A 15,957-nucleotide genomic window follows, 5' to 3' on the forward strand; every position below is an offset into this window, starting at 1 on the left:
CGGGAAGGAGAGAGAGAGAGAAATAGTAAGTCTTGAGAAGCCAAGAGCTGCCACCAGAAAGCCAATTGGCCAGTTTATTTTTACTGGAAATCTACAACCAGGAAAGTTTCTGAAGTAGAATGAGAGCACACAAAAGCTAGTTACGAAAAGCATCCTGCCAAGTGCCTTGTGACAGTGCCAGCCTTGAGTCAGCCGTTTCCCCAGTCTGGCAAAAACAAGAGCATTGAAACAGTGCTCTTAAGTGCTCAAAGCACCACACATACCTTATCTCAATGATCTTTACAAGAACCCTGAAGATTAGCTCTGTGGCCCCCATATGACAAATGCAAATTGGGAAGAAAGGGTGGGGGAGATGTTGGATGAGATTCATGAAGTTTGAACCAGGTGCTAACTCATTCTTACAAACCAAGACTGTGCAAACGTTACAAAGTTTACTTGAGTAATATAATGCCCAAGAAGGTGAGCTGTTGATCCAGGAAGCTTCCTGTTCAAATCTTGGCTCTGCCATGAACTTATTCATTGTCCCTATAGGCTCTTCCCCATCTTCAATATGGAGATTATAATACTGACCTACCTTACAGAGTTTTTGTAAGGACCACTGAGCTACCAATTTGAAACACTTTGAGCACACTCAAAAGCACCATACGAAGGGATGGTGATGACAGAAGAAGAACTTTGAACACCACAGAAGTTCAGAATAAAACAAATGCCTTTCAGACCTGAGAGGGAGTAAGACATTTCACTATCACTATCAGTCCTAGAAAATTATTTTGTTCTGTTCTTCAGTCTATTAAGTTGTAATCTTCTTTTTTACAAGTACCCAATGGTCAACTCCCACCCCCCTATTTAATAATACTTGATATTAGTATTGCACTCTTCCCAACTACCCAAAGGTCTCCACAGCTGTCTCAGTCATTATTACAACTGTGTAAGCTAGGCTGGTGGGCCACAGAGCCTAGGACTTGCCGATCAGAAGGCGACGGTTCGAATCCCTGCGACAGGGTGAGCTCCCGTTCCTCGGTCCCTGCTCCTGCCACCCTAGCAGTTGAAAAGCACGTCAAAGTGCAAGTAGATAAATAGGTACCGCTCCGGCGGTAAGGTAAACGGCGTTTCCGTGCACTGCTCTGGTTCGCCAGAAGCAGCTTAGTCATGCTGGCCACATGACCCGGACGCTGTACGCCGGCTCCCTCGGCCAATAAAGTAAGATGAGTGCCGCAACCCCAGAGTCGGTCACGATGGGACCTAATGGTCAGGGGTCCCTTTACCTTTACCTTTAAGCTAGGCTGGTATTATGACCTGTGTCATAAGATGGAGGAGGGAAACTGGAAGCTGTATCGTTTGCCTAAAACCATCTAGTGTGTTCACCGATGAACATACATTTGAACCCAGAACATCTCAGCTCCTTCTCAAAACACACTCCTGGCCTCTGTAAACTAGCCCAGTGGTTCCCAAGTTGTACCCCCTCACCACCCCAGACCACTTGAAAATTGCTGAGGATCTTGGTGGACCATTTAATGATTTTTCTCCCTGTCATAGCAAATTGTGATATGTGCTAGATGATGTGTGATTTTTAATTGCATTTTTAATTGCTTCTTTCATTTCTTATATTGCAGTTTATTGCATTACAATTTGAATTCCACAGAATTAGCATTGTAATGCAATTAAATACAATATCAGAAATAAAAGGAGCAATAAAAAACTATATGACTGTTAAGGAGAACATGCCGTGGACCACCGGAATGAAGCTTGTGGACCACGGGTGGTCCACAGGCCACAGTTTGGGAGCCCCTGGACTAGCCTGTTTTGCTCAGAGGGAAAACCAGGCAAGGTGTTGATGTCATGGAAGTAATGCAAGGCTGGGCATTCAGGAAGCCACAACAGTCAGAAGGTAGCAAGTGTAGCAGAAACAGGAAGAACAGGTCACAAACAGGAAGCTTTGAAGATGTCAAGCAGCAGCACTGAAATGCGAGGCAAACATTTACAAACCACAGAGCACAAGCAAAAGGAGAGCTCTAAAATGAGCGCAATCTGGTGTCAATTTTCTGTGAGACACCTGCAGTCACTTCAACCAGCTCACCAAGTGAGTTGCCAGTGGATGTTCCTGGGAGCTCAATAGCTGTGCAGCAAAAGACCTTTTGACCAGTGTGTGGTTGCTCCTTTCACTACAGGAGGTATGCAGAGCCTCAGAGCCAAATGTGGCCCTCCAGGACTCTCTATCAGCCCCCCCCCCCAGGCTGCTCCTTTCTGGACTTCCTCCCTACCAGCTGCTTCCTCCTTGGGCTATGTCCTTGAACTGTAATACTGCTTCTTGCTTACGTGTGTGGAGCTGTGTGTGGACAGAGGTGTAGGAATATCTGGTACCTGCATGACTGGGATGCAGCCCATGGTCCAGGGAGAATGAGCCACATCCAGTTGCTCTGACAAGTTTTTGGATCTGGCTAAACCCATTAGCACCATATGGTCTGCAGAAGGCTGCCCAGCCTTAGGTTAAAAAAAGGTTCCCCACCTCTGCAAGCGCACCATCAGACTCCCACTGATACTCTTAATAAATAATATGAGAAAACCAATTGTCATCTCCTTGCCCTTCTCTTTCCCATTTGGGCATGCAAGATGGTTGAATAAACAGGTGACACGTTGCATTGCTCCAGAAAACCTGGGGTGATGAGTACATACATGCACCGGTTTCTGCCTGCTGGTAGCCATGATGGCTATAGTCAACCTCTACTTTCAGAGACACCATTCCTCTGAATATCAGTTGCTGGAAATCACAGGTGGGCAGAATGTTGTTGTGCCCAAGTCTTGCTTGCTGGTTTCCTATAAGTATCTGGTCAACCACTGTGAAAAATGGATGAGGGACTAGATGGGCCATTGGCCTGATCCAGCAGCCTCTTCTTATGTTATGTGACTTGAATTATGTAGGTCTGACCATCGATTTAGGGATGCCTGAGGATGTATGGAAGTGAGAGCGGGACCATAAAGAAGGCTGATCGCCGAAGAATGGATGCTTTTGAATTATGGTGCTGGAGGAGACTCTTGAGAGTCCCACTGATTGCAAGAAGATCAAACCTCTCCATTCTGAAGGAAATCAGCCCTGAGTGCTCACTGGAAGGACAGATCCCGAAGCTGAGGCTCCAAGACTTTGGCCACCTCATGAGAAGAGAAGACTCCCTGGAAAAGACCCTGGTGTTGGGAAAGATGGAGGGCATAAGGAGAAGGGGAGGACAGAGGACGAGATGGTGGGACAGTGTTCTCGAAGCTACAAACATGAGTTTGACCAAACTGTGGGAGGCGGTGGAAGACAGGAGTGCCTGGCGTGCTCTGGTCCAGGGGGTCACGAAGAGTCGGACACGACTAAACATCTAAACAACAACAACAACCTCCTAGAGCAGCAAATCTGGAGGCAAGTTAATATGAAACCTAATCTCAACACATACCCATACAAAGACACACCCCCCCCCAGTCATCAGTTTTTTAACCATGAGCATTTCAGACTTACCATCCTCACCAGAGCCTCAAAGTACTGCCCTTAATTTCTAGCCTTATGAACTCACAAGAGAGCTGCAGTTTAAATACAGTGAGGAGAGAGAAATAAACTTACCAAAGTAGACTGGTTTTCCACACATGGGGCAATATGAAATCATCCTTCGTCTTCCTTCAGGCCCCTCTCGACGCTCCTCAGCACCGTCTGAATCAACAGGAGTCTGTTCGCTTGGACTGACAGGAAAACCATGGCTGGGACAGGGTGGTGAGCAATGTGCTCTGCACTTTCAGTCAGGATGTTGTGGTTATAAGTAAATGAGCGAGCACATTGTTGTGTTAGTGACAGGGCTGAGGAGAGGGAACCAAGCAAGTAACTTCTCATTTAAACAAAGGTATTGGCCTTTCGAGTCTGATTTTGCAACAGTAATCCATGCTTTAAGTCACATCACGTTTAGATTACTGTGATGCGCTTTTCATGGGGCTACCCTTGAAGAACATTCAGAAGATTCAGCTAGTGCACATAAACTAGATTCTGGCTTAGTGGAGTGTGTAACCTGAAGCGTATGTAACCTGAAGCGTATGTAACCCGAGGTACCACTGTATTACAATATTCAAAGATCTGTACTTCCCTTGGAAGAGGCATTGACTGTTAAACCGTTCTGCAAATTGTAGTTCTCTACGGGGAATATGATCGTCTAACGACGCTTAGCACCATGCAGTTCCCAGCGTTCTTTTGGGGGTGCCATGACTGTTTAAAGTGGTATGATAGTGCTTTAAATGTCTACCACAGAAGGGGCTTAACTCAGGGGTGGCTAACCTGTGGCCCTTTAGATGCTGTTGAACTTCAACTCTAATCAACCTTGACTCTGCTGGATGGGGCTGATCAAAGTTGGAGCCCAGAATTTGGACAGCCATAGGTTTTCCTACCCCTGTTCATAAATTCCTTCCCATTTTTAAAAAAAATTCAAAAAACATTTATTCAAAAGTTACAATACAATACATGTTCAATAAATATAACCCTTCCACAGACACCTCAGTGATGATGGTGGCATTAAAATATACTGTTCTTCTTCAATAAAAGAGAAAAAGGAAGACCAGATCGTGTCAAAGGTATCATTTTTTGGAAATTCCTTTGATTAGTCACCAGTAGTATTAAATAGTATGCTATTAAACCCAAGCCTCTATTGGTGTTTTAGAAGTTTCCTTTCATTGTTGGGCAATAATTAGTCTAGCTGCTGTGATCAGGAATGAAATTAATTCTTTAGATTTAAGGGTAGAATGTGGGATCAAATCTAATGATAATAAGGCAAGTGATAAATTAGGAGGGATAGATTGTTTGGTGATTTTGGAGGTCAGGTTAAAAACTTTCCCCCAAAAGGCTTGGACCATGGTACACTCCCATCAAACATGAAAACAGGAACCTCGTTCTCCACAGCCTTCCCAACATAATGGTGAGCTTAAAGGATTTATATCTGCAAGGGGGTTCAATGCCGCCGAAAGATATTTTTAAGGTAAATTTCCTGGAGGTGAGCCGAAATTGTTTTTAAAGATGGATTTTGCCATGTTGATTCCCATGCTTTTTCACTTACTGAAATTCCTGTATCTGTTTCCCATCCCAGAGAGGAGGGTTTCATAACACAACAGAATCAACAGCCAGCTGGTTAACAATAGTATAATCCTCCCCGCTGTGTCACAGGACTTTACAGATAACCAGCTTTGTTTACGTGTGTGCTCCGCTTGATAGATGGTGGAGTGTATTCACCCTACGTTGGAAGACTGGGCTGAGCAAAGGGTAAAACTGACAAATAGGGAGTTGGTGGGAGGCAGCAGGAGGCCGAGGCAATAGTGAAACTGAGTCCATCAGTGTCTATTTGCGATTTGCATATGCTGCAGTGAAAGGAATGTAGCAGCTGGTGACAAAGCTAATGAGCCATAGTTATATAATGAAAATTAGTTTGCTCTCGCAGAGAGTATAGCTGAAGTCAGGCTAAACCTGCAACGTCTTAAAGGTGTGTGTGTTTCCTCCAATACATGGCAATGCAGCTATTCCCCCCTGGTATCAAGGCTGCCTGGAGGGCCAAATGAGAAGAGGCATCAGAGTGATCTCTACTGGATCACCTTCTTTTCTTTTGAATAGCTGTCATAGGTGCAAGCGGATGGGATTAGGACTATGGCATTGAGGGAGAGGGGAATAATGTTTTCCTTCTGGACTGTGTAAATTTCCTATGTGCAAGCATGCGTGGGTACACATGCTCAGTGGCGTAGCGTGGGTTGTCAGCACCCGGGGCAAGGAAAGTAATTTGTGCCTCCTAACCCTGAGTGAGCCAGGTAGGGGCAGAGAGCTGCGAGTGCGAGCACGCCCCCCCCCGATGTTGCGCCCGGTGCGGCCGCCCCCCCTGCACCCCCCATGCTACGCCACTGCGCATGCTTGCCACGTTTCGGAAAATGGACAGCGCCTGTACGTCTTCCTTAACAGGAAAAATGGCAGCTTGTGAGGAGAATGAGATTATAGCTTGAAACACAGCAAAGCCATCCCCCCCCTGCTATGTTTCAAGTTGCATTTTTACAATTGTTGTGCACACCAGAGAGGGGCTTGCATACCCTCCAACATTTTTCTGGTGAATTCAGAGGTGTCCTATTCAATACTGCTACTAATGCTACTACTGCTGCTGCTGCTACTACTAATGTTATTATTTATACCCCGCCCATCTGACTGGGTTGGCCCAGCCACCATTAAACATGAAAAAACTTCCCTATACAGGGCTGCTTTCCGGTGTCTTCTAAAGGTTGTATAGTTACTTATCTCCTTAGCTTGGGGGTCACATAACTCCACACCCTCCATTTCTCCTTTGAAAATAGGGACGTCCTAAGGGAAAGTGGGTGGGACGCGGGTGGCACTGTGGGTTAAACCACAGAACCTAGGACTTGCCGATCAGAAGGTTGGCGGTTCGAATCCCTAGCTCCTGCCAACCTAGGAGTTTGAAAGCACATCAAAGTGCAAGTAGATAAATAGATACCGCTCCGGCGGGAAGGTAAATGGCATTTCCGTGCGCTGTTCTGGTTCGCCAGAAGCGGCTTAGTCATGCTGGCCACATGACCCGGAAGCTGTACGCCAGCTCCCTTGGCCAATAAGCAGTGCTCTGGTGAACCAGAGCAGTGCACGGAAACAGCGTTTACCTTCCTGCCGGAGTGGTACCTATTTATCTACTTGCACTTTGATGTGCTTTCAAACTGCTAGGTTGGCAGGAGCAGGGACCGAGCAACGGGAGCTCACCCCGTCGCAGGGATTTGAACCGCCGACCTTCTGATTGGCATGTCCTAGGCCACAGCGCCACCCATGTCCCTGGTCCTGTGCATAGTGCTGCATAACAATGAATATGTAATGAAAACATTAATATTAATACAAAATGCATTCTGTTAAGGGAAATGGCTTGCAAAAAATGTGTACACCACTCCAACTGCATGCAGAATGTGTTTATTAGGTGGAATTGACCCTAAAATTCAGATTAATTTTTATGAGGGTTTTTAGAAATTGCTGCAAAAATCTGGAAAACTGAATTTAAGATAGGGAAAATGAGAGACTGAGAGAACTGACATTGACAGATCCTTCCAGCCGTAGTTGTACTATATATTTGCGGTATTTTACAAAGTTCTGTTGGCTTTTTTGCCAATAGACGGAACATCATGACCCAGATCTCCTCCACCCCCAGCTCTTAAACTAACCAGGAAAATTAATTGGATAGATATTCCCCCTCCCCTTAAAAAAATGTCTTATTGATTCTTTCTCGTATATTTTTCTTCACTGTCTTAACAGCGTACACATGCATTTGCCTGGTCTATGTTTTGGTCTCCTTTTGGTCTATGTTTTAAATAAATAGGTTTTTCCCTCCCCTCCCCCAATCCATTATTTTAATAGCATGATCAAGATCCTTCCATGTTCCAGCAGCCCTAGTCAGCATGGCCAATGGCCAGGGATGATGAGAGATGTAGTCCAGCAATATCTAGAAAGCCATGGTATCCCTAGATCTTTTAAGGTCCTCAATGGCACCCTCAACTCATACAACATGAATCCAATGTGACACTGTTCGTTCATCAAAAGGGCCTTTCACACATTACACAAAGGCAAACTTTGATTTCCTCTCAAAGGGAAAGTTAGGCAGGGAGCTGTAGCCATCATGATACCTTGCAAACATAGTTTTGATACCTTGATACCTTGATCATGATACCTTGAAAAACATGTGTTTGTTCAGGCTTGCTATAATTTAAGACATATCTCAAGAGTACAACTGAAAAATAATAATTACCGTATTTTTTGCTCTATAAGACTCACTTTTTCCCTCCTAAAAAGTAGGGGGAAATTTGTGTGCGTCTTATGGAGCGAATGCAGGCTGCGCAGCTATCCCAGAAGCCAGAACAGCAAGAGGAATTGCTGCTTTCACTGCGCAGTGATCCCTCGTGCTGTTCTGGCTTCTGAGATTCAGAATATTTTTTTTCTTGTTTCCCTCCTCCAAAAACTAGGTGCGTCTTATAGAGCGAAAAATGTGGTGCTTAGTGTCCCTGATACTTCTAAGGACAAGGCTCATCCTCTGCCCTTGCTTTTCTTCTGCTTCAGATATGCCAGGCTACGTGAATGGGCAGAACTGGCCCAGTCCAGCCCGTCTCTTGCTCCCCCTACCTCTACCGCACGTCCGGCTTTGAGTACAGAGACACTGACTCAGACCCTCTGAGGGCTACAGATCAAAGGGGAAGGTGACATTTGAGCAGGTAAATATTTTGCCAGAGAGAAACATTGAATATACATGGGCTGCCCCTAGCTCCTACCCTCCTGGGATGCTGGCTTGATTGATGTATGCAGCTGAGCAGAAAAGGCTAATAGCCTATTGCTTCAGAATTTACGGTTGCCTAGAAACCTTCCCTTTGTTGTTTCTCCTTCCTGGCAGTGCTTAGCTCTAGGACTCTTGAGCAGCTTACCTGATACATGGCTCAGGCAAGAGCCTGCCAGCCTCTTAAGTGGCCCTCTTTATTTTCACAGCCCACCATTTCTGTAGCTCTGGTCTCCGAGCTGGCGCATGGTTACCGTGGGAAGAGAATGCTAAGTAGATCCTTCCTCCTCCGACGTATCTAGAACTGACCACAATTTGCCCTCCGAAATATGTTTCCTCAGTTTGGGGTGGCTAATATTCTCTTGGATACATGCAGAATATTTTCTATTCCACGAGTCGGCCCCAAGACTGAGCATGAGAGGGATGCCGTTCCCAGGAATCTCCCTCTGGAGACAGGGATGGAGGAGAAATTGGGTTTGCTTTGCATTTTAATGCATTTTACCCCATTTGCACTTCCTGGAACAGTACACCAACCGAAATGCAACTCTGAAATGCGTACCTCTCTGAATTTTGCCATGCTGTTCTCCAGTAATAAGAAAAAGCACGTCAATGCATAGGTTAGGGGCATCAAAATGCATATATTAGGGGAAACAGCTTGCAAAAAAATGTGTATAGAAAGAAACGTGCATCAAAAATCCGATGGATTTTCATGAGGTTCTTTTTCCTCAAAAATTTGCAAAGTGCTACAAAAATGAGGCAAACTGAAGGTAAGACTGGAGCTACAATACAACACACTAGGTGTTATGTACTGAGTTGAATAGGATTCAGAAGGCAGCAGTCTGATTGGTCCTAGAACAATAGGGTCCACAATGCAGCAGTCTGATTGGTCCACAGGAGCCACCCAATCCAGCTCCAGGTGGAAGAGAATCCGCAATCAGATTGGCCTACAGGAGAATCCCGGAATTAGCCAATCACGTGGGGCCCACTGCGTAAATAATGTATATAAAGCAGACATTCTGGGGGAACTTCCATTCCTCCTCACCACTATGAGCTGAATAAAGAGCATGAAATCCACTCTTGACTCTGAGTATATTTCACTAGGAGAAAGCGAAATTGACAGATTCATCCATTCCCTGGGGTAGGTGATTTTCATCAGTTCCTTCTTCCCCCTGCAGCCCGCTGTGTCTCATGAAAAGTTCCTCTGGAGGGCTTGGGACATGCCAAGCGATTTAGGACGTGGCATGTGGAACTGAAGGAGTATTGGCAAAAAGTGCCTCTGTTTCTGCCAGAGGAAGCCTCCCCTTTGATTAGAGTCCCTTCCATGAACAGAAAGAGCCCTTCCGTTTGCTGAAGGGCACATCGAGATCTAATTGTATTTGAGAGTTGACAAGCAGTGGTACTTAGTTCTGATTGAATCAGATTGTTGACATGCAATGGTGTTTGGAGTCAGACAATACTTCTCAAAGCCACCAAGACTGGATATCCATCAAAACACTGGATATCACATCTTGGCATCACAATTTTGCATTCAAAATACAAATTCCAGTTAGGAATTTTCAGAATCGAAACCAGAGTGGTGTAGTTTCAATTTTTGAATACTTTTGAATATTTGTTTCATCTTAAATATATCTGATGTTGCCGATACAGTACATCAACATAGAGAGAGAGAGAAATGCCATGCAGATTCTACTGGGCTTGGACTTCTAACTCTAGCTTGCTCATTTAACAGTGTCCCCAGTAAAGGCATAACACACTCCCATCTTTGCCCATGCCCTTGACTAATACATAATAAAAATATACCTCTGCACATGTCCAGACTGCCTTTCCATTACTATAGAGCAGTGTTTCCCAACCGGTGTTCCGCGGCACACTAGTGTGCCGTGAGATGTTGGCTGGTGTGCCGTGGGAGGGAGGCGGGCGAGTCGGGCGGTGAGAGGCGGCGGCGGCGAGGATCCGCGTCGAGCCGGGGGCGGCTCCGCGGTGGTGGTGCCGAGGTTTCTCTCTCCATTCTCCCCTCACACACACACACAGGAAATAACACAGGATCAGCTGACAGGACCCAGCCAATGGGGCGGCGGCGGGGCAGCGCGTGCAAAGGGGAGGAGCGCGAGACAGCGGACGAGGAGGAGGCCGGCATGTCCGGGCAGCAGCAGCAACAACAGCAGCAGCAACTCTCGCCGACGGCTCCTCAAGCCCCGGGCAACCCTACTCCCTCACCGGCCTCGACCGCCCTCCTGCTCCACCCGCCGCCGCCTCCCCCGCCGCCGCCGGCCACCTCGGCCCCGCCGCCGCCCCCTCCTCCGCCCGCTATCGCCGCCACCACCACAACAGCCGCCGCCGCCTCAGCTGCCGCTGTCCCTCAGTCCCTCGCTTTGCTGCCTCCTCCCCCCCACCCCCAAAGCTTGGAGGTTCCCCGGCAAGGGGGAGGGAAAAAATTGAAAACTTTCACTTTCGTGCGTCCCTCCCGGCGTGACGCTGCGCGCTGACGTCACGGGGCTGTAATGGTGGTGTGCCGCGAGATTTTTTTCATCAAACAAGTGTGCCTTTGCCCAAAAAAGGTTGGGAAACACTGCTATAGAGCAACCACAGCCTGCCCAGCCCACAGATTCACATACTTAGAATCAAATGTAAACTAAAGCATTCCATATTAATTTTAGATGAGAGGTTTTCTGCTGTATGTTACGCTTGCTTCCTTTTCTACAATAACTCACTACATTATTCAATTGGGCTCAATGCTGAGGCCTCCCAGGAGACAGCAAAATCTTTATTGACTTTGGGAGGCTTGCCAGTTACTTCAAAGGCAGGGTGTGGATCTTTATTTTGCTATATTCTCAAGGGTCCTCTGGTTTTGCATGCTAACCATACAGAGACAATGTCTGTATATCCATCTTCCCTGGATCCACACCGTGCAAACTGTCTTGCTCCTTTCCTTGCCCGGGTGAATTTCTAATTCACTCCAAAGCTGGGAGTGGGGGACTCCCCGGTCCTGAATGGGGTAACTGCGCCCCTAAAAGACCAGGTGCGCAACCTGGGGGTCTTTTTGGACTCACACCTGTCCATGGATGCACTGGTCAGCTCTGTGTCCAGGCTGGCTGGTGTGCTGGCTGAGACCCTGCCTTCCTGCCCACTGTCTCGCCAGAGTGGTACATTCTCTGATTATCTTTTGCTTGGACTACTGCAATGTGCTCTACAATGTGCTCTAGCTCTGAAGGTGACTCAGAAACGACAATTAATCCAGAATGCAGTAGCTAGATGGGTGACTGGGAGCAGCCACTGGGACCATATAACACCAGTCCTGAAAGACCTACACTGGTTCCCAGTACGTTTCCGAGCACAATTCAAAGTGTTGGTGCCGACCTTTAAAGCCCCAAACGGACTCAGCCCTGTATACCTAAAGGAGCGTCTCCATTGTGAGAATGTTCTGGGGTGCAGGAGAGGATATATTGACTAATTATATCCTTATCCAACTTGTGCTAACAAGTTCCCAAAATATCAGCAGAGTTTATAGACATTCCCCTTTAAGTTCGCAATGGTAACGTGTGCACAGGTTCGCTAGAACCTCTATAATAATTACTCTAGTAATTTCCCCTTTTGTTCCCTCTTAAAATACAAGACACAACACAGTCTTTATAAAAGTATAAAAGAGTTTACTCACGATCTGTTCACAATATGATCCCAGACGGCAGACAGGCTTAAAAAGGTTACATATACTTAGAATCTATCTTGTTGCAAGATAGACCTTATCTCCTCCCTTGGCTGAGAGCCAAGAGGGCATCTTTACATGCTTCCTCATCGAAGGAAAATGGCAGAGAGAGAGAGAGATGGCTGCCTGCCCTGTGCTTTTGTCATTACCTGCACAGGTGAGGCCACACCCACCTCTGGTCACATGCAGAGGAAGTCCGTCCCCAGGAAGTTTACCTGCTTGCTGGACAGACATCCCTCCCCATGTTCTAACATGTACACTCTAGGAATGTTGTCATTGACTGCTCCTGTGTTTACATCCCACATCCATCTGCATCATTCGGGCCAAAAAATGAGGTCCAGCTGTGAGGGCTTTCTGACACTTCCCTCACTGCCAGAAGTAAAGTTACAGGGAACCAGGCAGAGGGCCTTCTCAGCAGTGGCACCTGCCCTGTGGAATGCCCTTCCATCAGATGTCAAAGAGATAAACAATCATATGACTTTTCACAGCCACCTGAAGGCAGCCCTGTTTTGGGAAAATTTTAATGTTTGATGTTTGAGTGTGTTCCTTTATATTCTGTTGGAAGCTACCCAGATTGGCTGGTGCATCCAGATTGGCTGGTACAAGATTATTATTATTATTATTATTATTATTATTAATAATAATAAAAGTTCCCACACCCAATATGAGCACTGTGTCACGCACACATGAAAGAAAATACTACATTAAGCTTTGCAAGTCATTGCTTCAGAATGTGATTAGGACAGTGGGGTCTCCTGGCTGTCAAATGGAATCAGCCATGACTAGGAATGGAGCAGAAATTCAATTCAGAAGGCATTTAAGACTGAATCAATCCAAACTGCAGTTTTCAAAACAACACCGCTATTCTCTGAACACAGCTATTCTCTGAAATTTGCACCGTATCCAAATTTTGTGATGCACCAACCAATGTTTACAAAAAATGCATATGTTAGGGGAAATTGCTTGCAAAAAATGTGTACATTAGTCAAAACTGCATATAAAAATGTGTTTATCAGGATAAATTCACACTAAGATGCTGATGAATTTTCATGAGGATTTTTTTTTCAAGATTGCAGACTACTGTGAAATGTGGAGGGCTAAATTTAAGACTGGAAAAGTAAGAAACCGAGAGAACTGAAATTGACACAAGAGGTACAAATAGTGTCTTCACATTCAGAGGCAATGCCTAAGAATGAGACTTGAGGATGTGCAAAACCTTCGTTAACATTTCTGCAGAAATTGGCCCTTCCCTATAAATAAATAGCATCACAAGGTTGGGACATTTATCTGCCAAAAGGGGTGTGATTTTTATAGTGCATCCTACTCTTAAAATGTTTCATACCCAGACTGCCAAGTGTCCATCTCATATGGTTCTGAACAGGATTTTTGATCAGGATTCTTTTTAACCTTCCCTGTTTAAAACAATAATGGACTTCATTACGCTGCTTTCTTCCTCTCTTCCTTCAGAGCCATAATTGTGCAAAAACTTTATTTATTTATTTATTTAGGACACTCATCTCTATTAGAAATCATGGATTGTCACTGTATCTACAGTGTATCTTGGATCAACCAGTTGACTTTGGGCTGCCACTATCGTTTACTCCACTTAATTTTTTTTTTATTTTGCTTTGTAACCATCTCAACTGAGGCTTTTGCCTGGCCATGTTAGAGACAGAATACTGGTCTATATAAACCTGCCATGACAATTCTCATGATCACCCTGGAATCTTCTCTCTGACTGTTCCATATTATAATTGTGTGGCTGTATTAATAATAATAATAATAATAATAATAATAATAATAATTCTACCTATCTGGCTGGGTTTCCCCAGCCACTCTGGGCAGCTTACAGCTTATATCGAAACATAATCAAACATCAAACATTAAAAGCTTCCCAAAACAGGGTTGCCTCTTTGGTCTGTGCCAACCTCATCAGGACTAATGTTCCGCCAAGGTAATACACAAAAATGTCCCTATGTGACTGTGGTACATGATGGTGCTAATGCTCAGTTGTTGCTGTCCAGCAATGGACTTTGGAGAACCCAGGAGACTTGATCTTCAGGTTTACCTTCCATTATTCCGGATACTTGTTAGAAAACGTTCAGGACTATTGAAGGTGAAGAATCAGACCAAAGCAGTGTGACTTGACATTAAATCTCAGGTGAGAGGCATTTGTGGAGAACTCTGCCAAAACGGCATTGTTGGGACTCAAGCAGTGTACACATTAGCGGCTTGAAGTGCGGAGAGATCTCCCCCACCCGTTGCATTTCATAAAATCATAAAATTGTAGAGTTGGAAGCAGAGGCGCCATCTTCTGAAGAACATTGAGGGGACCTGACGCGACATCCTGAAGTCGTACATATAAACTATTTTGGACCTTAAGCTGCTTCTGTGCGGTGGCTGGAACTAGGAGCAACTTCCACTACTTGGGTATCTCACCTCAGATCCCCAATGATTTACACCAGTTTAATTTAGGGTTATACTTATCCTAGGATGTATGGAAGTGAGAGCTGGACCATAAAGAAGGCTGAACATCGAAGAATTGATGCTTTTGAATTATGGTGCTGGAGGAGACTCTTGAGAGTCCCATGGACTGCAAGAAGATCAAACCTATCCATTCTGAGGGAAATCAGCCCTGAGTGCTCACTGGAAGGACAGGTCCTGAAGCTGAGGCTCCAAGACTTAGGCCACCTCATGAGAAGAGAAGACTCCCTGGAAAAGACCCTGATATTGGGAAAGATGGAGGGCACAAGGAGAAGGGGACGACAGAGGATGAGATGGTGGGACAGTGTTCTCGAAGCTACCAGCATGAGTTTGACCAAACTGCGGGAGGCAGTGGAAGACAGGAGTGCCTGGCGAGCTCTGGTCCATGTGGTCACGAAGAGTTGGACATGACTAAACAACAACAACAAATACTTGCTCTGTAACCATTTGCTGCCATTTTATGACACCCATAATTGGTTACCTGAGGCAGCTTCCTCGCTCTGCCGGGTGACAGGGCCGGCCCTTGCTAGAGAACAGATGTCACTAATGAAGATTCATGGCTGGGATTCCACCACCCCCGCTTCCTGAATGTTTGTACGTCTGCAATGTTGTACCTTGCTACGTTGCCCTGAAGGCTCAGGAAGAAATCTTGCTTGTCTAGCATGCATTAAGCAAACAGCAGCGAGCGTTTGCAAGCAGAGAGGGAGGGGACTGAAGTGTGCCTTTTGTTTATTTTAAGGATGTATAGTTTGCAGCTAATGCCACCATAAATAGAAGTAACAGCACAACACAATTTGCCAGGTTCCGTGAAAACGGTTCCCTCGCAGCATGTAGTCAGCAAAATATGCTTGTTAGCAAAGAGAAGGTTGGCTGTGTCAAACCTGTGTACCTTTAGGGAGGTCCTTTGCCTTTTCTGTTTCTTAGGGGCTGAGTAACCATAGGCTCTGTCTCCTACGCTACCAGGAAAAGGGGGGGGGTGTTGAATTTTGTGAAGGGTGACCTATAAATGAACTCTTTTCTCAAACCATTTAAATTAAGTAACAAGCATTAAAGTACATACCTCGCTTTCCATGATTTATTGAGTTACTCTGAATGTACACTGGCAAGCATTTTCTATATACTGTAATAGGTTGCTTAAAACTCATTGTGTTAATTTTCACAGGTAGAACCATCTAGGGCATTGTTTCTCAAACCTGGGTCTCTGGTCCTGCAAGCTAGGGATGATGGGAGTTGTAGTCCAGCCACAGCTGGAGACCCAAGTTTGAGAAACACTGGCCTAAGGGGCTGTTCACTTACCATGTTTCTGTGGCATCAGGGCAGGGGTGGTACTATACCCTCAATTACCTAGGAAGGAACATAGGAAGTTTCCTGAATCCAAGTCAGACCATTGGTCCATTGGGGATGTCTACACCACTGGTCTTCAACAAGTGGGTCGGGATCTAGGAGTGGACCGTGACATGATCCAAG

The 15,957-nt window shown here is 45.6% G+C and overlaps 1 protein-coding gene across 1 annotated transcript in view; it reads right to left on the bottom strand.

The window, feature by feature from the left end:
• LOC310696478 (cysteine-rich protein 2-like) overlaps positions 1-8,475 on the bottom strand; it is a 34,041-nt gene extending 25,566 nt beyond the window's left edge. The window contains exons 1-2 of the mRNA XM_083482057.1: positions 8,452-8,475; positions 3,599-3,764 (exon numbers count right to left, since the gene is read on the bottom strand). Coding sequence (XP_083338183.1) covers positions 3,599-3,764; positions 8,452-8,460 — 175 coding nt within the window. The 5' untranslated portion in view covers positions 8,461-8,475. The remainder of the gene's footprint in view (positions 1-3,598; positions 3,765-8,451) is intronic.
• Positions 8,476-15,957: the final 7,482 nt, after the last annotated feature.

Source organism: Podarcis liolepis, assembly GCF_965112155.1.
Source record: "Podarcis liolepis genome assembly, chromosome: 17".
Taxonomy (NCBI): Eukaryota; Metazoa; Chordata; class Lepidosauria; order Squamata; family Lacertidae; genus Podarcis; species Podarcis liolepis.